The following is a 23,816-nucleotide window of genomic DNA, read 5'->3' on the forward strand; positions in this document are numbered from 1 at the left end:
GTATTCTGTACATTTTTATACATGAAAAGCATGCTATATTGCTTAGTATAGTAAGTCTTTTTATGTAGATATTACTGCGTGATTAGGTCACGTAATGACCTATGACCTTCAAAAAACTTCATACAGGTATGAAGATATTTGCTCTCTGTATGTTTATATAATAGAGAGATACCACAAATGTATATATGTACTGTTGAATACAAGCTTTCGATATAAACAAAAGCTTTGTTTCAAAGTAGGCGGCGTATTGTTGAACTTTAGCACTTTGTTGCTAAGAATGAGGAAAAGCTGATCGTGATCTCAAAACACTGCCTGTCTTCATTATAAGAAAAAAATGATACGAAAAAAATCAGCGTACCTGATTCTTTATCTTTAATTCCTTATGAATCACACATGACATTTATGGTATATACTTTAAAACTCCTATTTCATATATTTGTTTACATGAATTCGCGTTAGTTTCATTTTCACTCGGCAAATATTTGATCAGCTGTTATGACGTCATGCGTTTGGTATTTAACCTCAGTGACAATTAATTCGCTATTTATTCCATCCAAAAATGACAAAACTTAGTTTATATTATATTTTACATGTTTCCATTCGTTTCTGTAACCTGAAATAAAACTTTAAATACAGATATTTTAAAAATTATTATCTCTAAAGTTCACGTTACGGCAATTAGAATATCTGGATCTAGCCTAAACATACCAGCGTGAATCTTTCAGTCTTTTTATTATAATTTTTTCACTCCCATCCTCAAGTTTTAAAAATCCTGAGGGATTGCAATGCATTCTTCTATTTTTCTCTCGGTAACTTTAGATTAACAAATTACAATTTCTTTGAATACTGCTTGTCATCTTTAAATAAGTATGTATTTGTGAATTCCGAACCTCAATCTCCACATATTTCATTTAAATGTTAAGATGTATATTTCTTTAAACCTAATTTGTGAAACACAATGTCTTGCACTGCGACATAAAATTTTAAGTTACCTGAATCAGACATACTCAAAGCTATATTTGAGCTTATCTGATACGTTTTCTGACTTCTATTTGTTTTTTGTACACTGAATTGTCTAGGGATTTTTCCGTTTTCCCCCGATCAGTACAAGGAGCACACTGCGGTTGTGACCGGTTGGCAGGGGATGCACAATACTCTATGGTACCTGATCCCACCTCTGATGTATTTTTGAGGTCCGCGTTTGGTCTGCTCCCGATTTGTATTGTTTAAATTCGTAATCTCCATATTTCATTTGTACCTCCTGACATAATGCTTCTGACGAAAACAAATTTTCATACGCCAGTGATATTTTTTGAATTTGTGGTAATTTTTACGCTTTACATTACATTCTGCACTAAACCAAGGTTTATTAGGTTTAGATTTCTTATATTTGTGATAATCAAGCTTGTAGGGTTTGACCATATCACTTGATGAAGCAGCAACTTTAATTATTGCATTACAATCATTAAATATATCATCAACTATCTCTTGGTTAATTGTATTAAAATCCAAGGTTTCAGTTCTATGGTTTAAAACATCAATCTCTTCATCATTTAGACTGTGCACAAAATCAGTATTCTCTTTTAGCCACTTAGATTTAATGCATACATAATCATTCCCTTTGATTAGAGAATCAGTTTGTTTCTCTTTACAAGAAAAAAGAAAATGCAATGCACTGTGAACATCACTGATCATAGGATGAAAAGGTAGTACTTCGAATTCTATAATGTTTTTAAAAATAGTAGGTGATGCTATACAATAATCAACAACTGTTGTATCATTACCATTGGATACCTTCAAAGTGGGATACCTTCAAAGACTTACCTCTTAATTGTTAAAAATATGCTGTATTTTGTAAAGTAGGTCAAAGGTCAAGGACCACGAGGTCGGTAACAGTGGCAATTTATACTAAAGCCATACTGCCATGCAATATATGTGACAAATATAAAATCCATATTTCTTAAAGTTCTTGAGATACAAGATGTGACAGAGGGACAGACAGATAGACGCCGATCAAAGTGGTTCCTAAGTGTCGCGATCCCCAAGTGTCGCTCTACAGGCGACGCAAAAACGTACCGTATATACTCGCTCTTAAGTCGGTTTTTTGGGAGTTAAACTTTGGTCCAAAAGTCTTTATCCGACTTATACGCGAGTTATAAAAAGATTGGTATTTTATTTGGTCAATCCCTCTAATATAAGCTTAAAAAATACAACCGACTTATAGGCGGACCGACTTATAGGCGTGTATATACGAATGAAAGTTCAAACAGATTGTTTGAAGACCTGGTCTCCAAAATTTACACATTGTCAATAAGATACTAAACCATCTTCTTATCAATCTCGTAGTATTTGTGTGTAGAAATACAAGATGTGGACTTCAACTTTAAGAATATGGTTGAATACAAGACTGGACTTTTTGTGATTCAGAATATAACTAATGCTTAAGCCGACAACTTCTTTGTTGACAACTTATATTTTCAGGAACAGACGGATACAAATGATATAAATATATATGTAAAAAGAAAGAAAGTTGACAATCGAAAATTGACGTCACCGCTTTGTCATATACAAGGGTTGTTAGAAACTTTCTCTGATACATTGATTTACGGAAAATATATTGTGCACTTTGAAGAATGTCGTGTGTCTAATTAAATTCTTATCTTTTGTTTATTAGTAGGTAAAAATCAGGTCCATTTACTAAACGTTTGAAAATATATAATGATTTTTACTATGCAGTCATAGGATTCACGGAGCAATCACTTGACGTTTAATGACTTTAGGTGACGTGACAACCTGATTCAAGACCTGTTAAGCTTTTTCACAGTTCTGAATATCTTTCATTTCTATAGACTTTTCATGTCTTTTTATTACTTAAAAATTGAATAACTGTATCAGGACATGTTATATATATATATATATATATATATATATATATATATATATATATATATATATATATATATATATATATATATATATATATATATATATATATATATTCTAAAACATCTTTTGTGGCGTATCGGATATTAGTGAGATATTACAAACAATGAGAAGGATATTGGGGTATCGCAGGAGTTGCTAATCAAAAAAAAAAAAAAAAAAAATCAATCCTTCCATTTTTACCTAAATTGCTACCCCTAAAACACTTTGGTACTAGATAAGTGCAGGCAATCCCCAGCAGCATCTAAAAACATTTTAGTCTCTTTCGGGCATTTTCCTGTCTGCACACATAATTTTTAATAGCTCGGTGCAGTGATCCTTGAAGCATGTATTATCTAAATAATTTAGGTGTTTAGGTTTTAAAGATCATCGGAAAACACCAAATCTTTGCAGTTTTTATCTGCAGAGTTTTACTAATTTCATGCAAAAAGCACGCTCACATTAGAGCTTGTCCGCGAACTTTTCCAACAACCTTCGTATATATAGTTTAGTTGATTCTTGGCCGGGTGACAGAGGGACATTTCATTAAAAGCCATGTATCTTAATAAATTTTATTGACATGACAACCACTATATTTTCTGATTGCAAAAAAGCAAATCACAGTTTTAAAAAAAACATGGATTCAATAATAGCAAATTAAATATATATAAAAAAGAAATACATGATTCTACATGTATATTTCTTATATAAAACTTGTAAAATATTTAATATGTACCATGGATGGAAAAATGCATCTAGAGGTTTTGTTGATTTTAAGCCATGATATATTACCCCAGTCAAAGATACAAACAATGAAAACAGTTTTCTTGAAGATTGATTAATTGTTGTTGTTTAACGTCCCATTCGAGGATCTTCTTGAAGATGAAGGAAGCTAATTTATCTTAAGGTAATAAAAAGATAGTACATATACATCAAGAGTCTCAGGCATGCGTATTTCATTGTACAAAAATGAAGACAAATCGTACTCTTGCAGGACAATACAAATATGCAATAAAATACATATTTTTAAGATTTATAATAAGTATTCATATTATTTACTCTGGATATAATAAATAAATTATTATTTCGCATACTTCATATCATGCATTCATTTATGCAGTTTAACAAGAATAGTTTAATTCTTAATACACAACATGTCATATCATATACTTGTTTCGTGCATAGTCTTGTTTTTCTAAAATACGGGTATCTTACGTTCATTTAGATCGTTAACATAAACTAAGATGCAGAACAAATTGGAAATCATACAAGTTATTTACTTTACTCAAAAGCAAGTCTTCTAAAATTACTTATTCTTCCTTGGAATATTCTCGAGTATAACTTTACTGACCTTCAAAATAAAGAATTTGTATTAAATATCATTTAATTTCCTGGCATTTCAAGTAAAAAATTGATTTATTTCAATGAAAAACTGAAACATACGTCTCTCCCAAATTCCAGTGACCTCACTGTTTCATTTTGACATTCAGTAGCAGGGGAAACATTTACAATCATCAGAGTTTTACTGTTGCCTCCCAAAGAATTTTTCAGCAAATGTGTAAGTTTTGAATTTCTGTATGTAGTAGGGTCCTACAAACATTAATTATTAATCCCAAACTATAGCAATTATACGAAGAAAGAAAAATAAAACAAAATGAACTATATGTAGTAAAATGGGAAAAAACACAATGCGCACAGGGGTTAAGTATGATGTATTTCTCAGACCATGACCAATTCAGTCCCATCTGGTATTAAAAAACTGGACCAATGTGACATGAATTTTTACAATTTGATAGAGGATTTTTGTTCATAATTGTAATACATGAGGTTTGTCACAAATATCATAAATATGTTCGCTTTAACCCCATTTTGTACATTACATGTACACCATTTCTCTAAAAATATCTAACGTTTTGCATCTAAAATCCAAATACCTCACTTAAGGACTATACAATGAACACAAACATGGATTCTTTAACATTTTGCAAGAGAGTTATCCATTCACTAAAATATGCAGTTTGCCTGCGAGATGTTCATGATGATAGACGACTTTCAAGAAATAAATGACGGACGTTCCGGTGTCTGAACCCTAGGGGGTTAAATGTGATCATTTTGGTGGAGGGATTAGTCTTCACTATTGTCAAACAAACAGTTTGTCTGCTACATTTTCAAGAGTAGAAATTGTATGATATTGTGAGAGATCCGGCCTACCCCCTTATGGATGTTGGAGAAGGGTTTGGTTTCTCAAATGGAACTCAGTCTTTGTTCCTCTGCATTCATCATCCATAAATACTACACACCCAAAATGACTAATTTTAACTCATTTCAGAGAAGAACAATAAAATGTTCAAACTTTTAGGGCAGACTAGAAGAAACAACAAAATTTCACTCCTTTGACTCAGGTTCAACATATTTATGCAATGTGCAAAATGTAATTGAATAAAATAAATGCTGTCTTAAGGATGAATATGAAAACATACTCTTGTTTTATAACAGAAAATTTCTTTTTGTCTCTTGAAATTATTTAAGCAATGTCTCATTAACCTTAGTAATACTATCATACCTTTGATCGAAGACTACGCAAAACTTTAGTAAGTTCCAAAAGACTTAGATTGATGTTTTTTGTTTCTTGACCCGCAGTACTTGACATAGAGGTTGCCAGCTTCTCACTGCCAGCTAAATCCACTAGTGTGAGTGTACCTGATGACATAATAAAGAAGAAAATGCCTGATGACTATGATGCTCATTAGAGAGTTTTGTCACGAAATTTTACCATTTTAATAATAATAGAAAATGTCATCAAGAAACATCGTTAGCAATACTGGTATCCCAGTGCTTAATTTATAATTTTGCTAAAAATAAAAAGAATCCTGAAACAAAAAGATTTTGCATATAAACTATTACTTAAAATTTTGAATGTCTAAAAGGTTCAAAATTAATGGAAATAATACAGATATTTGTAAAGAAAGTAAACATGTCATTACGTTTAGAATAAAACACATTTCTAGTGATATGCGATTATATGTTGGGATGCTCTAATTAAAAGACATATTGTATTCATTACATGCACCTGAACATGTATCTTTAATGCCTTCTACATTCTCAACTTTTCCTGTCATTTCCAATCTAAATATTGCATGGCTTCTTGAAGACCTCTCATTTTTCTCCGTTTTTGCAGAAGTTCTATTCTTTGAACATTTTTCGTAAAAATTCAATACCTACGATAGAGTATAAGTATTAGACTTTCATCACAATCATCTAATTTTTCAAACAAATGATTCTTAAAAGCATTTCAAGGATAGAGAACTAAACCATCTTATAACATTATTAGATTGATAATGTTTATTACATACCTCTTGCTCATTACAAACGTCTTCTTCAGTGAGATTTGTAACCATCGCTTTGTCATTATCTTTTGGATACCTGATAACATGATCTTCATTATCAGTTGAACCTTTTGATAAGTCACGAATTTTTTCATTGTAGAGTTCCATGTACGATGCTTTTAAATGATACTGAAAATATGTATGATCAAATATAGTAAAATCAAAGACGTTTTGCTACAGTTTGCATAAGATCTGAAACTAATTTATCCTAATGCAGTATATAGTTATTAATTATTCAACAACAATGGCTAGTAACTTTTATTATACATTCGCTTAACATATGTTAAGGCTACACCCAGAGATATCCTACTTGCCTTTACAATATGACGTCATAGTAAGCTGTATGACGTGAACTTTAGAAATAATGATTTCTTAATAGGGTGAGTTAACCATGCATCGGACACATACCTTGCTTCGGACAACTTTAAGAAATAAACTTTCATTGAACCTGAGTCTACCCGTGTTTTTACTTGTTTCTGTCTTAAAGGTAAAGAATTAAACTTTTTAGTGATGCCGATTTTTATTTTCATGTTGTGATAAAAATACAACAAGAATGGCCTTGAAATAACGTCATATTTTGCATCATCAAAGGGGAGTAACCAGAATTTTACGATTTTTTAATTTTTAGAGTTGTCGTTCTTTTAAAGAGACGTCAACAGAGTGGGTCGGACCTAGGTAAAATTTGTCAATGATTGATAATTTTACAGAAATTTTTCAAAAAATTTACTTCAATGTTTGTATAATATTTTTTAGAGTTGTTTTTAACTAGTATGTTTATTTCACCGTACATCGGACACAAATTAACCATGCATAGGACACTTTCCGATGCATGGGCGATCACTTCCATTTTCATGTAAAACCTAAATGACAGCTGTTTTTTACGGAAATAGAAAATAGAAACTATAAATTTTTAGTGAAAATACAAATTATCGATATATGACGACTAGAAGTGGACTCAGTTTATTTCTTTAAACAAGATGAGGACAACCCACGAGACAAAGGCGCGAGTTGCCATATTACTACCATTGTAAAGCTTTTCTAAGGCGATGTGATGCAATTAAAAGCTCTTCACATTTGTGGATCTAAATAGTCATTCAAATTTAATTAGAAGGTTAATTTTTAAATAAAAGATAAAAATGTTTCGATATCACTAAATTTAAAGCACTGAGATCAAGGTATAATATTTTTCTGGTTTAAATATCGTATGTCCGATGCATGGTGAATATTGTCCAATCCATGGTGAATTCTGACTTATTTCGAAAAAATCGGTTTTTAATGATATTTGCTCAATAAATAGGACACGACTGTGTCAAAAATTTATATTTTAACCACATACTACATGTTAAGTTCCATTTTGATAATATTCGGTCCGTAGCGATATCGCTAGAACTTGTTGAAGTGCGAGGGTGTCCGATGCATGGTGAATTCACCCTATCTATATTTAAAGTTTAATTTCAGGTCCAAGAAATAAATGGAATCATTCAAAACATAATATAAACTAAATCTTGTCTTTTTTGGGTGGTATAAATAGCTAATTATTTAGCACGGGGATTAAATACCAAACCAATGACGTCATAACTATTGATCAAATATTTGCCGAGTGAAATTAAAGGTGACGAGAATTCATGTAAACAAATATATGAGATGGGAGTTTTAAAGCATATAACGTGAATGTTATGTGTGATTCATAAGGAATTAAAGATTAAGAATCAGGTACGCTGATATATTCTTATCATGTTTTCTTATAATGAACACAGGCAGTGCTTTGAACTCCCGATCAGCCTTTCCTCTGTCGTTCTATAACAACAAAGATGCAAAAGTTCAACACTACGCCGCATATTTTGAAACATAATTTTTGTTTGTATCAAAAGCTTATATTCAATAGTACTTGGAAAGTGCTGCTAGAATCGTGTGGTTAACATGAGTTGATAACAATTCCTTGATCGTATGTATAAAATGTAAAAATTTTGGTAAGGTTTCATGCGGAACTTTGGAATATTTTTTTCTGTGTCGGGAGAGTAGGATTCTAGCAGCACTTTTCATGACCCAGTGATGTTTTTACATAAATATTTTCACTCAAAGAAATGAATTATCTCCGGGGTAGTGTTGAACTTTTCACTTTTTCATTAAGGCAATTTTTCTATTTATAGACGTCACGTGACGATGGATAATAATAGTAAATGTTTTATCTATGACTTTTCCGATTTATCAATGTTAAATTTTACGAAAAAAGTCTAAATTCGCCGAAATATGACCTGGGTACTGCCTTAACATACCTGCGTTGATTCAGAATAAGGAATTTCACATTTTTGTATGACTTATGTATATATTTTCTTTAATGTGTTTACTTCATATGGAGAAATTTCATTCAGTACATTTGCATATCGGTCATATCAGAGCTATAATGGCAGCAGATTCTATAAAGGTTTTTAAAGAGATATTTAAAAAAAAATAAGAAAATACAAAAAAAAAAAATAATAATAATAATAAAATAAAAAAAAAATTATACACTAACAATTTTGGATAAAGTTCTTCCGTTGAAGGGTTGATTTTTCTTCATTTCTCCTAACGGGAATGACAGGATTGTTGACACCAAAGTGAAAGTTGGCTTTGTGATTTAAATTTCAAAGAAAGGGTATATTTTGTATTGAAGGAAAGAGAATTGGTTCTTTATTATTTTTTATGATGAAATGAAAATGTGTGTTGCAAGTTGACAGAGTTCTACCGCCGATTGATAGGTGAATGAGAAAGACTATTTTCATAAAAAGAGGCCTGAGTATAATACAACTTGTAAAGGATCCGCATAGGTATAAAAACAAAAATAAACTGATAGATGATCGATGATATTTGCCAAATAGCAAGAGAAATCAGATGATCAAGGATCAACAAAATAATTAGTCTATCACTCAGTAACAAATGTTACAGCGGATTTATTTGTACTTATCTGTACCTGCCCCTATTTGTTACTATCACCATTCTGACTAAACAAAACAAAAGTGCTTCAGCACTATAAGAATATCAATTGCAATCCCTCTCACATTGGTCTTTTTGTTCTCTCAAATTTGGAAGAGGCACATTTGCTAATCCTAACTATGCACTTAGTTTGATTGTTTGCTTAATCACCAGGAACAGGGAAGAAGATTTTCATAGAATTTATAGTTTCACTATGATCATTACAGCCCCGCCCAAACACCAGAACCACGAAACCTGGGGCCACAAATTTCACAATTTTGGAAGAGGCACTCTTTCTCATTATAACCAGGCTGTCTAGTTGCTTTCTTGATAAACTGGGGGAGAGAAGAAGATTTTTAAAGAATTAATGCATTCTCATTATATGATCATTTGAGCCCAGCCCTAATTCCAGAACCCCTAAACCTGGGCCACAAATTTTACAATTTTTGAAGAGGCACCCATGCTCTTCATAACTAGGCACCTAGGTTTTTTTTTTGCTAAACATACAGTGGGATCCCAGAGAAAAGAAGATTTTTTAAAGAATTTATGCATTTTCACTATATGATTATTTATGCCCCGCCCTAACACCAAAACCCCTACCCTGGGGACACAAATTTCTCAATTTTAGAAGAGGCACCCTTACTCATCATAAGCATGCATCTACATGTAACTAATTTTCTAAATATACAGGGGATAGGAAGAATATTTTTAAATCATTAATGTATTAATGAGTCCCAGTCTAACTTCAGAACCCATGACCATGGGCCTAAGAATTTTAAAACTTTGGTCGAGGTATCAATGCTTATTACAATCATGCAAACAGTTTGACTGCTTGATGAACAGAAGTATAGAAGATTTTTAAAGATAACACTAATTTTGATGGTTTAAGCGCAACCCCTCAGGCCACGGGGGGGGGGGAGGCAAGGTATTGAAATTCACAATTTTGTACCCCTTTACCAACTGTTGCTTTATGCCAAAATTGCAAAATTTATACTTTGAAATTGTTTCAGCTGTTTAAGAGAAGAAGCTGAAAAATTTTCAAAAGTTTACCACCGACGGACGACGACGGACAAAAACAAATAGCAATAGGTCACCTGAGTGACTCATGTGACCTAAAAATAGAATAATTTATCATTTCATGAAGAGTTACGATAGCTTTTTTTATCTTGAAAACGACAATTTCTTGCACCAGTGGACCTACTTACTATTTAAAAAACGGTATAACGAGTTAATTGTTAATCAAACAAACTTCTACTCATAAATTACATGACGGTGACTTGAAGAAAAAAAGCAAAATCGAAGGGGACTTGCGAGTTTTAATATGAAAAATTAAAGAAATGGAATTTCGAGTAAATGCAGGATCTTATGAATATTCAATAAAAATAAATCATGTGGAAGCAATCTCATGAATAAACTAAGGACCATTTCTCCATATATAATTGAGCTAAAGTTTTGCCTTCTCATCTTTATTAGATTTTATCTATTAAAAGGCAAAGAAAATTATATACTTATTCCATCATCCAGGATTTTAAATCAAATCCCTACCTTCCATCCACAAACTTTCAAGTCCTCAATTGCCTTAAATACTTGCTGCATTGCTCTGGGGATTATGCCTTGATTTTCATTATTTGCTGTTTTATTCCAGTTTGGTCCCTCCATTGTGTATGTTTTACCAGACCCTGTTTGTCCATATGCGAATATACTCAAATTGTATCCATCAAGAAAACTCTGTAAGATATCAAAGACAGACGCAATGAATAAAACCTAAATTGGTTTTTATGAAATCTCTTACAATCGCTAGAAGTAACATTGAGGTATTCCATATGCTTTTTTCTCAACCTGTTCTGCCATCAAAATGCATTAATTACATTTACACACACACAAGTATACTTATAATATACAAAGACAATTTAATGTGAAGCAAATATCTCGTTATGATTTAAAGCTATATATGGTGTATGTCTGATAAGTTCAAATTACCAAAATTGGAAAGATCTTTCTATTTGTTTCATTACTTTATGTGAAGATAGAACTTTTCTGTAAAATACACAATTTAAATTAATCGCGTTTCAAAGGTATCAATAACCGATTTATTTACCGACTACACAAAAATAACAGAGATCTGAATAACTTCGGCTTAATTTGATCGCTTGTCAATATATTTAGTCTATCAACGTTAAGGCGATCAATAAGAACGAATGGTAGACCAGAGGACATAAAGGCCCTTTCACAATTGGCGCACGAGCACTTTACAACACTTTGCGATCGGAATGTTTTAGCTTCGCACGAGCTCTCGCATACGTTGCACGATGTCTCGCATTCGTTGCATGCGTTTTAGTGGTCGCATCAAGTCTCCTCAAAATAGTGGACATGCACACTATTCAGACGCGACCAAATGCGATCCAAATTATTGCAATGCAGCGCACGAACATTAGTACGAACGTCTAACAACGTTTTGTGTACTCGTAAAAGTGATGCACGATTTTTAAAGGTCGTAAGATGATTCGCAGCTCTCTGTGCGCGTGTTTTGCGTATATGAGACTGTTGTTCAACATGTCTCATGTAATCTTGCAACGTTTTACTATCATTGCATAATTTATCAGCCTCAATTTGCCTTCCTTTGCCACTAGTATTTATAAACTGTATAAGCATCTTCTCTCGCATTCAACTATGTATATCAACTAAAAACTTCGGAAACGGCCGGTTTATATACCCCCTCTGACTCGCACGAGCATTCGTACCATGGAACGCATAAGCGCACGAGCGCCGCACGTTCAATCGCATTGGCGCACGTTCAGTCGTCCAATTACCTGATCACTAGCGCGATCCGATCGCAGTGTCTTACAACACTCGCTTTCATTATACAACAGTCGCGTATAGACGCAAGATATATCGCAAGATTTAATGCACAACGGTCGCTTTAGATCGTGCGAATATCGTACGAATACTTTTTCATATGCGGCGACAGTTTACGATCCAAATCAATTTTTTTCTGTCGCACTAATATTTTGTCGCTTCTGCTCGTGCACCAATTGTGAAAGGGCCTTAAGCGATTTAACAGATTCAGAGAGAAAAGAGGGAAAGAGACAGGTGGATACGGATAGGAGTAAAGAGAAAATTATGTTATATTAACAATATCATGTATATTTATACATCTTCTTCCCTTCTAGCTTTTGTGCCGTATTTCTCCTAAGTCATGCTCGTGGCGGACACAATTACAGCGAAGTTTAAATCAATGTAACTAAGCATGAGGTTATCCGAGTTCAAAATCAGTAAACATTTTAATTTGAACATATAAAGCATATATGAAGGATACATTTACATTCAATTTCGTATTATTATTTTTAGCTCAGATACTCCATGTATGGCTTTCAAGTGAACACTCTCTAGAGATCCTAGCAAATCTACAACATACCCTGACTAACTCTTGTATTTCTCTGTAAACCTCCACCTGTGTGCTTTTTTCTCCAAACACTCTTTCAAAAGTGTATTTCTTCTGAAAATGAATTCTGAATTTAGGACACAAAGAAAACAATAAAAACGTTAAATAAAATGCTTTTTTTCAAAGGCTACAGGGTATCTAGGCTCTCCACTATATATAGTAAGTCATGTTGTTTCCAGATTATAATGAACTTTACTGCAATGTTTAAAAGTTTAATCAATCATAACCACTTATTAAGCATTTTTGTTCTTTTTTACAAAGCACTATAACATGTTAAGTGGAATAAAAATAAACCCTTTTTGCACGATATCACAAATATGAATAGACATACTTAAAATTTAGAACAAGCCAATTGAAATGAGAGGTTTATCAAAAGAAGCAAGCCTCGTAGCGTCATTTGACATGTGAATGGTTCAGTCAATAAATGAGGCAGACAAGAACAATAAAGATATTTTGTTTTATCTTAAACTAGAAAAATCTAAGTATTCTGATTTTTTGCATATCATCAGTGTTCAACAATAGCAAATAGAAATGCAGGTAAATAAACAAAATCGACATTTTTTTGCGATAAGAACTTTTTCAATTAATTTGGAAAAATGCTTATTTACAAATTCATACAAAGTACATCTATTAGGGAAAACATTTAAGAAAAACGTAAAAGTACGATTAAATAATAAAAGAAAATTATAGTAAACATTTATTTCTAATACTTGCTAATTAGAATTTGATCAATACATATGGCTCACGTTTGGTGTGATCGGTCATTAGAGGATGCTTACTCCTCCTAGACACCTGATCCCACCTCTGGAATTTCCAGGGCTCCGTGTTTTATTCCCTCTTCAGAGATTTGTACTGTTTATAGATTTTTTGAGACCAATCACTGTTCGTTATCTTGTCCTTTTTCATTTATAAAATTCATTTTCACACAGGTTTTTGTTATCATGAAATTAACGTTAACATTGTGTTTATAGTGTTACCTCAGTCCCATTCAGTTTAACAAACTTGCAGTCAGAAGATAAACACTTTGGACCATCGCAATCTTTTATTCGACAAAGTACTCGAATATTTCCCTAAAATGAATTGATCTTTATCTATTCATAATTAAAAACTTGCATGTACCTAATAAACTACGCATGCTATCTGCATTTCATTAAACACAAACAACGTGACGTCATAGTAGTGAAATTAACAGTCAGCATGATAAAATGATTATGAAAATGCATAAAAACAATCAAAAGATAAATGGAAAAAATTCAAAACAGTACCTGGACTTTTTTATGCTGCAACAATAATCGAGATTTCTCATGCTTAGCTTGTTGAATCAAGTCTGATAGTAATCGGCCAAATACAGTTAAGGTGTACTATTATTATTTTTTTTTCTTATCTTGAACAAAAACAATGCATGTATTTTAAAAAACTTGATATACAAAAGGATTGTATTCTTTCAAATTATAAAAGTACATGCATATTTACCAGCAAAAAATCACTCTGAAGTATATCAGTATTAGGTATTTAAAAATACGAAAGTATCAAGAAACTTTCAGAATACTGGTGTCACAAATTACCTTGACTGTATGAAAAGAAAATTGTATCTCTGTTGAACAAAATAATCTTAGCCAAAATATTTCATCAAAGCTTTTCTCCGAAGTGATATATGAAAAAAACTGTATTAAAAAAGTTGCACCATTTGTTCACATTGTCATGAATCATACAACCGTTGATGCTTTCCTTGTTTAAATATCACCTTTTTTTCATACAGAATTCTTTGTTGAAAATATATTCGTGTTAGACAAACATGTGTAATTTTTTGTCTTTAACAAATGCATTAAATTAAAAATTCCATTTACTTTTGACCAACATTATCATATCTGTCTACCTCTAACACGGCAGCTATATGAAATCCAAATCACAGAATCAAAACTACCAGTGATGCCTTTAATTTAGTTTCTCATAACGATATTAGAATGCTGCAATTTTTTGAAAGATAATCATCTCTTCGTGGAATACATTACGGTGATTAACGTTATATTTGATTCAAATCATACTGTATCTAGGACCTAATATATCAGTTTGCAGCTAATTGTTAACATCTTTCTTCCAAACATTTTTTATCAAGAGTTGACAAATAGAAAACTACCAACATGTTCCCTTTATTATTAGGTATGAAAGATTAGTGCACATTTTCTCATGTTCATTGGCACAACTTTAATGATTTTGGGCGATCGAATGCTTGCTTAAATAATAGTATTCATGAGAATAAGGCTATCCTGATTCTATAAAGTCAACCCTACCAGATGTGGTACCGAGGCAAGAAATAATGAAACAGGTTAATATTCTACATATTAGCAAGGTACAGATGTGTGCCGAAAGTGAAAATAATTTTATTTTTTCTATATATATCATCGAAAACAACATTTTGTAAAATCACTTGAATGACAACATTTCTTGACAAATGTTACCATAAACTTCTCGATAATCCAAGAAATTGTTATATTTGATAAAAACAATAGTTTTTATCTATCAGCATCGATATTTAAGTAATGTTGTAATTTAAGTACAACATGAAAATTTAAGTCATATACGCACAATAAATAATATAGTCAACTTTGATCTTGAATTTTAGAGCTGATGTAAATGATGAACTGTCTTTTACTTAAATACTAAATATGTAATGATCTTTTAGAAAAAGATTACTACACATTTTCTGTCTTAAGTACTGAAATAAATTGGACAAAAATTGACCATTTGCCAGCGATTCAACTATATGTGGTTTTCAAAACAATATATAGAGAAATAATAAAATTATCTTCACTTTTGGCACAGATATTTATCTTAAGCAAGTAATTCTTAAAGGAATTTTAACATAAAAATACCCAAAAAGGGCATAAACTAAAGCTTTGGTTGGCTTAATTTGTCTGCTAATTTGAAAAGATAGTACTAATGCTTGGATAATCCATTAACAGTAGCTATGCATACTCTGCATTCCGGGCATTGCCGATTTTTTCTTTAAAATGTTAGTTAACTATTCTACATTATGAATTTTCCCAGACCTCGGCTGATGAATTTGTGTGTAACAGGCAATAGTCTCAATACTGTTCAAGTTTCAAATACTTACTTTAGTTTCAAATACTTACTTTAGAACTTCAGACATTATCAATCATGTTAAATTATATAAATTCCCCTATAGCTGACAGTTGTTTTGTCTGACATTAATGTGATTTATGCCACCGTAAAATGAAAAAAAAATGATCATTACGTTTTTATGAAATAAATTATAGTTTTGATTATTTCGCGTTTTCTTCTATAAAAGTCTTCATAAAAGAATATACAAGTAATTTGAATACATCATTCATACAGTACCTTTGCCTCTTGTAATTTGTTATTTAGTTGTTTGCATTCTTGATTTTTCTCTATCACTTGCATCATTAAGGCCATCTTGTCTCCCTCCTGTATATCTTTCTGTTGTTGCAACCTTTTAATTTCTTTGTTCATTTCCTCTAATCGTGCATCATCTAATCAAATATAGTGGCTTATCTATAAGTTTTAATTATGGTAGTCACAAAACTGATTCTCTCAGTTTTGTTTAGAGGAATTTTGATTTTAATTTGATTAATTTAATTCAATTTTAATGGAATGACAATTATTATGAAGAATCAATTTCTAATGTACGTAGAAATAATGTAATAATTAGCACAAAGTACTTTATTCTTACATTGCCTCTTTAATTTTTCAATTTCAGCATTATGTTTTCTCTCTCTTTCGTTTTCCATATCTTCTTCATTTTCTAAAAAGGATTTCCAGATGCTATTTAATTTACCATAGATAAAAGGACGTAGAAAGTATAAACAAGCCTTATTTTAGCGAGTTCTTTCATAAAAAAAACCTTTTATTCACCTAACAATTTTTCTCTTTCTCCTATGATATTTTCATGACTTTCTGAAAAGTAAAATAAGTATTGTCAGCAAACTATTTAGAATTATACACCATGTGCAATTTTATAAATTATTCTTTATTTAAAAAAAAACGTCTAAATATAATGGTGTTTTTAATTGTAATATATTTTTAAAAAAATTCCAACATACCCAATGAAATAGGTCTTTGCTCAAGATCCGACCCTAAAATTAAACATTTAGACATGAAAACAATTTATTAATAAGCTTTTCAGCTGCATATCATGGTTTTAAGTTTATTAATGTCAAATTTTTCAGTTAATCTAAAATAAATCGACACTACTGATCATCATTAAAAATAAATAAAATTCTTATTTTAAAAATAATGGCCATAAAAAATTTTATCAAAATTTTTCTTCTTTTAAGATGTATCAAACAATATCTCCTGCTATGTAAAGTTCGCTTTCATTTAGTGAAGTGAGAAAAAAAATGTTAGACGTCTTCTGAGAAAAAAATCTGAACCAATAAGAAGGTAATATGTTTTTGAAACGAAAACACATGGTATATTCTCTCTTTGATAGCTGATTTTAATTTTCATTAGAAATTGAAAATTTTCAAGGGATTTGTCGCTTTATGCACAGCTCAACACTATTTATTACGCATGTTACAATTAAGCATGTCAAGTCCACTCACCTTTTCCACTGGGCTTTTCAAACTGTAAGGATCCTCTCCTTTTCATCCATACTACAACGACTATGACTATTCCAATAACGATGATGAGAAGTACAGGCAGGATGATTGGTAAAACAGGGCTATACCATACATGTATAACAAACCAGTGTCAACAAATACATGCACATCATAAATAAAGAATAAAATTAGATTAACCTGCTACAATTTTTCTGATAATGTCTAATAGCCGCTTCTTGTACGCAATACTTTACAAAGACAAGCCATATAAAATTATTTCCTATTATTTACAATTATTTAAAATTTATATTCTTGGCTATGATATATAAATCTCAAATAAGGAACACATAAAAAGTTTTCGATGAAATACGATATTTTTTAAATCGGTATAATGTCATGGTTTTTTTTTCTTTTCAATGTGAGTTATCACCTGAAGCCAAACGTATTCGTTTTAATCATGGAATATGCATTCACCTTGAAAGAATGCAAATAAATAAATAAATTAAATAACTAAAATCAATAAATTACTTGAAAAAGAAAGGCTTCGTCAGTGAATCTGAACGAGATGACGTAACAACAATAATGATATGTTAAGCGGCAAAAGGTGGAAAATTGATTTGTACGTAAAATCCATTCTTTATTTTTAAGATATTACAGATATTGATGAATGAGAAGTTTTTTGTCCTTCTGTATACATACATGCTATCAGAGGACATCATTCCATTCAATTTAACACGGACCCCTGAAATATTGAGAGAGATGGAATCGGTCGACAAACTTGTAGGCTTAGGAGCCACAGTTGCGTATACCATAATAAGATCATAACATGCGGGATCTGCAGATTTAAAGAAAGAAATTCTTAAACATAAACTCACAATCTTAGAACACGAAATTTTCAGATATATATTTCGTAAAAACATATTTCTGCGACTCTACCATTTTCTTTTTTTTTCCTTTTTTGTAAAAATCGCAACAAAACCTTCAAAGTTGAAAACGCAGAAATCTTAGTACTGCATTAGGAGGATCAACTTGCAAAATGTTCAAGTCACAGAAATTTCCCTTTATAGGAGTAACATAGTGAAATTTTCTTTGGGCATGCATACCGTTAATATTTAGGAAATAAGAGTTTCTGAAATCTAAAATTCCACGTGCTAAAACGATACATTTTATTTGATCTTACAAAAAGGAGTAAAGATGATTTTAAGGGAGATACATACACTTAAATGCTTCAGTCGATTCATATCGTGTAGGACAAGGAGTAGTAAATTTAGAACAATCTGCAGCATACAGGTTTCGTATTCTGTTCTGCTCCACGTTGAAATACGCACAGAAACCTACAAAAAACCAACTTTACACACAATCAAATCATTTATAATATTAAGCAGTATTTAATTCATTGAAACAAGACAGTAGTTCTACTGATTTGGACTTGAAATACATCTGTACATGGAATCTATATATAAATACAGATATGTATATAATGAATATATACTTAGATTGCAGTTTTTTAAGTACTTGAATATGTTTTGCTTAGTTCTAGTAACATCAGCAATGTCAATCTTATATAATATTATACTTCGAAAACAAAGATAGGTCAAAACATTTCAAATATTTATTGAAAGTTTGATTATATTTAATGTAATATGTTAAAACTTTTCTTAGAATTTATAATCAGCATATATAATAACTTTTTGTATTGCAATGTTTTAATGAAATCAGATGTTTTAATGAAATCATTTTCGACCACTTCTTAAAATTTTTAATTGTAACAATATCTGACAGAGAACCAAACGAATTAGCATACGAGTTAATCATGCTTCATTTCCATTAAAAACCCACTTTCATAAGTAGATTAACGAACAAAGAGTCAACAAATTTGATAGTGTACGGACATCTATGTTGAGAAAAGTTTTAAAATGTCTTGCTGTACATTAACTTCACTCTTAAAACTCTTGAATACCTTGCATGAACATCGGTACAGCACAAACTTCAATGGTAGCATTCATTTCCTTGGTGATTAGACAGTGATACCTTGACGTGTCACAGACGGAGTCACACTTCTTACGTATTGCTGCTACGTTCCACTCCGCCTCGGTACGTGGACAATCCGGAACACGGGTAATTGTTGTTTGTAGATCAAAACAGGAATCTGCACATCTTAGTACCTGATTATGATACATGTATAAGTACGTCATAAATCTGTAACCATCAGAGATACAGCTAGTACAACTTTTTTTCACATTAACCTCCATGTACATACCTGATAGAGAATTGCCATGAATAGGATTGTTGTTTTCTCCATTTTAGGATAAATTTATTTCTGAAAAAAAAAAAAACTATGTAAACTGCATAATTTAGAAACACACACAAGCACACACACCAGTTAATGAGCACTTTTAAGCAACAAATCATAGAATTAAATATGCAAGGAATGCTCACATTTTCCTATCGACCGGATGCAAAACTCTACAAGTGATTCTCTTAAAATGTTCTTCTGGTACTGTTTTGGGTTATTGAAAACAATACAGATCGCAGACGTCACTTTGATGAAGATACCTGTAAGGAGAGTAAAGTTTGAGTAGTCAAGTATGATACTATCCCTGGCATATATATATATATATATATATATATATATATATATATATATATATATATATATATATATATATATATATATATATATATATATATATATATATAGGTGGGATCAGGTGCCATGGAGGAGGGAGCATCCCCTGTTACACTCAACTACGTGCAATATTTATCATATTATACTGAATGTTTTATACATATACATATAACAGTGAACCCTGCACATAAATTCTGCGCAGTCAATATTTTTTTTGGGAATATCACCCGTCGTTGTTGATTGTTGCTACATGTATGCTGAAAGGCGTGTCTTCATAATTCAGCGTGTAATAGTGTTTTTTTTAGCAAATGTTTTTCGATGAATCAGATTCTACTTACAATGTATTTACATGAAAGTATTATATATATATATATATATATATATATATATATATATATATATATATATATATATATATATATATATGCGCCTCGGTTGACAATGGTTTTCGAGGGGTGAAAATTTTCAATGTTACACTCAACTACTTGCAGTATTTATTATATTATACTGAATGTTTTATACAACTTCACATTACTGTGAAACTTGCGCGCTTGACTTCTGCGCAGGCAATATTTTTTGGAATATCACCCGTCGTCAAGGAATGTTAAGTGTTGCTACGCTGGAGGGCGTGGCTTAAATATTCAGCGGGTAATAGTATTTTTTAACAAATGTTTCTCGACGAATAAGATTCAACTAATTTACATGAAAGTATAATATTAGAAATTGTCAAATTTTCGGGATGCCCTGTCCCTTCCTCGGGACATAGAAAAGGTTAAAAGGTCATGAAAGAACAAATCAAATAAAAAAAAATCTAGCACTACAACTACGCTACTTAACCCTATTTACATACACTTTTACAATTTGAATTTTTGTGTTCAAAACTAATAAGTAAGAAATGAATCCTGACCACCGCGAGGTACGTCCGGTCAGTCTGGTATACTGTGGCGATGTGTGATTTGAATAAGCGACCGAATTAATTATCATTAATTAATCACTGCGAGGTGTTAAACCGTACATCGTTTTATTCTCTCTCACATAGTATTATTAGGGTGAATTAAAAAAAAAAGACCACCAAACTGAATTTATTTTGGGCAAAATTCAACTACATATAACACATTTTTCACTTATACCGTCATATTGCACATGCATTCTACTTTAAAATCCTGAAGTGGCAATAGAATAGACAATTGGATTAAAAAGTTTCAGAATTTTTATTAGTAAAATTTCTTTTGAAAAAAGAAAATATCATTACACCTTAAAAGACTTTCTAAAATACCTAATCACAAGAAATTATAGTTTTTTATACTTCAAAATGGTAAAAGGGGTATAAATGATTAAATCTAGACCTTGAATGAGTATCTTCTCTTGTACATGTGACAAAAAATTGGCATTTTGATTGTTATTTTACATTATTTTTTCAATTCTGGTTTGAAAAGTTTTAATATGAAAAAAATATGAAGCAATAAAATTCCCCAAAATTCACTTTTTTGTCCGTTCAAGTCAATTTTTTAAAAATAAGCCAAAAAAGTATTGTTATATACGAGTTCTCTTACAAAAAATACTAGATTTTGAAGTGACCCTATGTTACATTATTGTGTTGCACTCCTGACATCTGATATGTATTTTATTTAACATTGTTTTAAAAATTATAACACACAATAACCCATTCTTACTTTGTAAATCAATTTGTCGTGTTGATATTTTTCATCGTTTACAGCAGGTTTTTCATATTTTGAAGACCTTAAAACATGATTATTTGCAAAGTGTAATATATATAAATTGTATTTAAAATATATGTGAAATAATGAAAACTATTCCCTGAATTGACTGTAAAATTTCTGTAATTTGTTAATAGACATCGTGTTTTGAACATCAAATAGTATCAAGCATTTTTTTCAACTTATTTTTTAGTAAAGATAGTTAAAAAGCATTGGTAATTATAAAGCAGTTTTGTTGCACCCCTGACTGCAGTAAAGTTTAAAATTAAAACCATAGAACACAAAAATTCATAAAATGTTGGCAACATCAAGTGGTAATGAAATTGTGCAATACTAATAGTCCAATAATTCATAATTAAAACAGATGAAAGTATTTAAAAATCCCAGTCTATCTGGAATTATACCCTATTTTATGCCAAAATCTAGCTGAAATGTATATTTAGAAGATAAAATATATTTTAAAGCATATTTTCCTATAAAAGACAAACACAGTAACCCACCAGAAAAATTCTGCTCATCATTTTTTCTTTATTTTTATTCTTATTGGATGATTTATAATTCTAACATATATATTTGTTGCACTCCTGACCAAAAGCATTGGGGCCTTTAAAGTAGAATTGTGAAGTGAAAATTACATAAGAACTTGTTCTGTTGTTTCAGTGAAGTTGAGGAGGAATTACTTGAATTTTATGACAATGTTTTAGTGTGTTTATTTTTAACGTTCATTAAAAAAATCACAAAAAGATAAAAACACATTTGAATTGATAAAATTGAAAAAGGAAGGATTTTAATAATAAAACTGTCAATAATTTAGATTTAAATTATACAAAAAGATCATTATTAATTAATAAATACTTCTTAGCATGAATAGAAGTCTTTTCGTCACACAACTTGAATCTTAAAAAAAATGTGTTGCACTCCTTACCATAGAAATATGGATCTGAAGCACAGACAGATCCTGTAATTGATAAATCTATTTGGTAAAAATGTCCTTTGTGTCTTTATTTTCCAAAATAAAAAATCAGAAAATCAAATAATGATAATAGTTTTTTCATGCTTGGGAGCAAAACATCAAATGTTTCACTCCTGACATTTTTGGGTATGCACATATACTTGACTCTCATTAATACTACTTGTGATTTATATAACATTTTTAAGTTTTAAAATGTATATCAGTTATTATTTTACACTTCCAAAATTCTTTTTTGTCTTAATTTTCTATCAGAATTTTACAATTGATGTTTTTTTTTGGCAACACTACATTTTTTTTGTTGCACTCCTGACATGGTATAACATTTTTTTAAACATCAGCCATGACCAAAACCTGATTAAACAAAATTTATGACAGTCCACATTTAAAGCTCAATACTTTGAATATTATGAGGAAAGTCTTTATTTTCAACATGAAGCATTATTTTTATTACACAGATCTCCAAAAAATATTGAAATTTCAAAATGTCACAAAAAGGTGTTGCACTCTTGACAATGTTAGCATCATTTTTGGGCATAACTTTTTTGTTAATTGAGATATCAACGAGATATTTGGCAGGTATTTAGACACTATCTAAAGACATATGCTGAGACATAGAAATCTATTTTCATTGCCTGTATTTTTAGTGTGGGTAGATAAATATGCGTTTGGTCATTTTTTTTTAATTCACCCATCACATAAAGATATAGATACTGAAATGAAACAAATAATAATGAAAGAAATAGAATACGAGTAAAACAGAATTAGAAAATTATGTCAACATGCAAGATCATTATGTATAGACATGCAACTTATTTACGTCACATGTAAAATAGTTAGTAGACATACAACTTGTTTACGTCAAAATTCAAGATTATTATATTTTCATGCGAGTTAATTATGTCAACATGCGAGATGTGTATGTTAATGTGCGACTTATTATCTTGGATGTTGACATCAATATGTTGCATGTACAAATATAACTAGCATGTTGACAAAAATAAGTTGCAATTGCATGTAAACATAATTATTTTGCATGTAACAATAATAAGTTGCATGTCTATATAATTCTATTGCAGCTTGCTTGTATGATGTCGTATACTGGCGTTAGTACGAAAGTTTACCAACATCAAAATTAGATTCTCAAAAAATACTGGTAACTTGCATGTCAACATAATTATTTTGCATGTTGACTTATATATCTTGTATGTCAACAT

At 30.9% G+C, this 23,816-nt stretch overlaps 1 protein-coding gene across 1 annotated transcript; it reads right to left on the minus strand.

Moving 5' to 3' along the window:
- Positions 1-3,644: 3,644 nt before the first annotated feature.
- Positions 3,645-19,596, minus strand: LOC133186012 (protein claret segregational-like). Its single transcript, XM_061321293.1, has 17 exons — positions 19,543-19,596; positions 19,243-19,447; positions 18,500-18,616; positions 17,982-18,117; positions 17,286-17,404; positions 16,785-16,817; positions 16,597-16,638; positions 16,415-16,486; positions 16,063-16,214; positions 13,680-13,772; positions 12,676-12,756; positions 10,806-10,988; positions 6,276-6,437; positions 5,993-6,140; positions 5,486-5,622; positions 4,366-4,512; positions 3,645-4,273 (listed from the first exon to the last, which is right to left on the minus strand). The coding sequence occupies exons 1-17, from the start codon at positions 19,582-19,584 to the stop codon at positions 4,229-4,231; spliced, it is 1,914 nt and encodes a 637-aa protein (XP_061177277.1). The 5' UTR covers positions 19,585-19,596; the 3' UTR covers positions 3,645-4,228.
- Between the last annotated feature and the right edge of the window lie 4,220 nt (positions 19,597-23,816).

The sequence above is a fragment of the Saccostrea echinata genome, unplaced genomic scaffold (genome assembly GCF_033153115.1).
Source record: "Saccostrea echinata isolate AGI-Se365-2 ecotype Australia unplaced genomic scaffold, CSIRO_AGI_Sech_v1 ptg000012l, whole genome shotgun sequence".
NCBI lineage: Eukaryota > Metazoa > Mollusca > Bivalvia > Ostreida > Ostreidae > Saccostrea > Saccostrea echinata.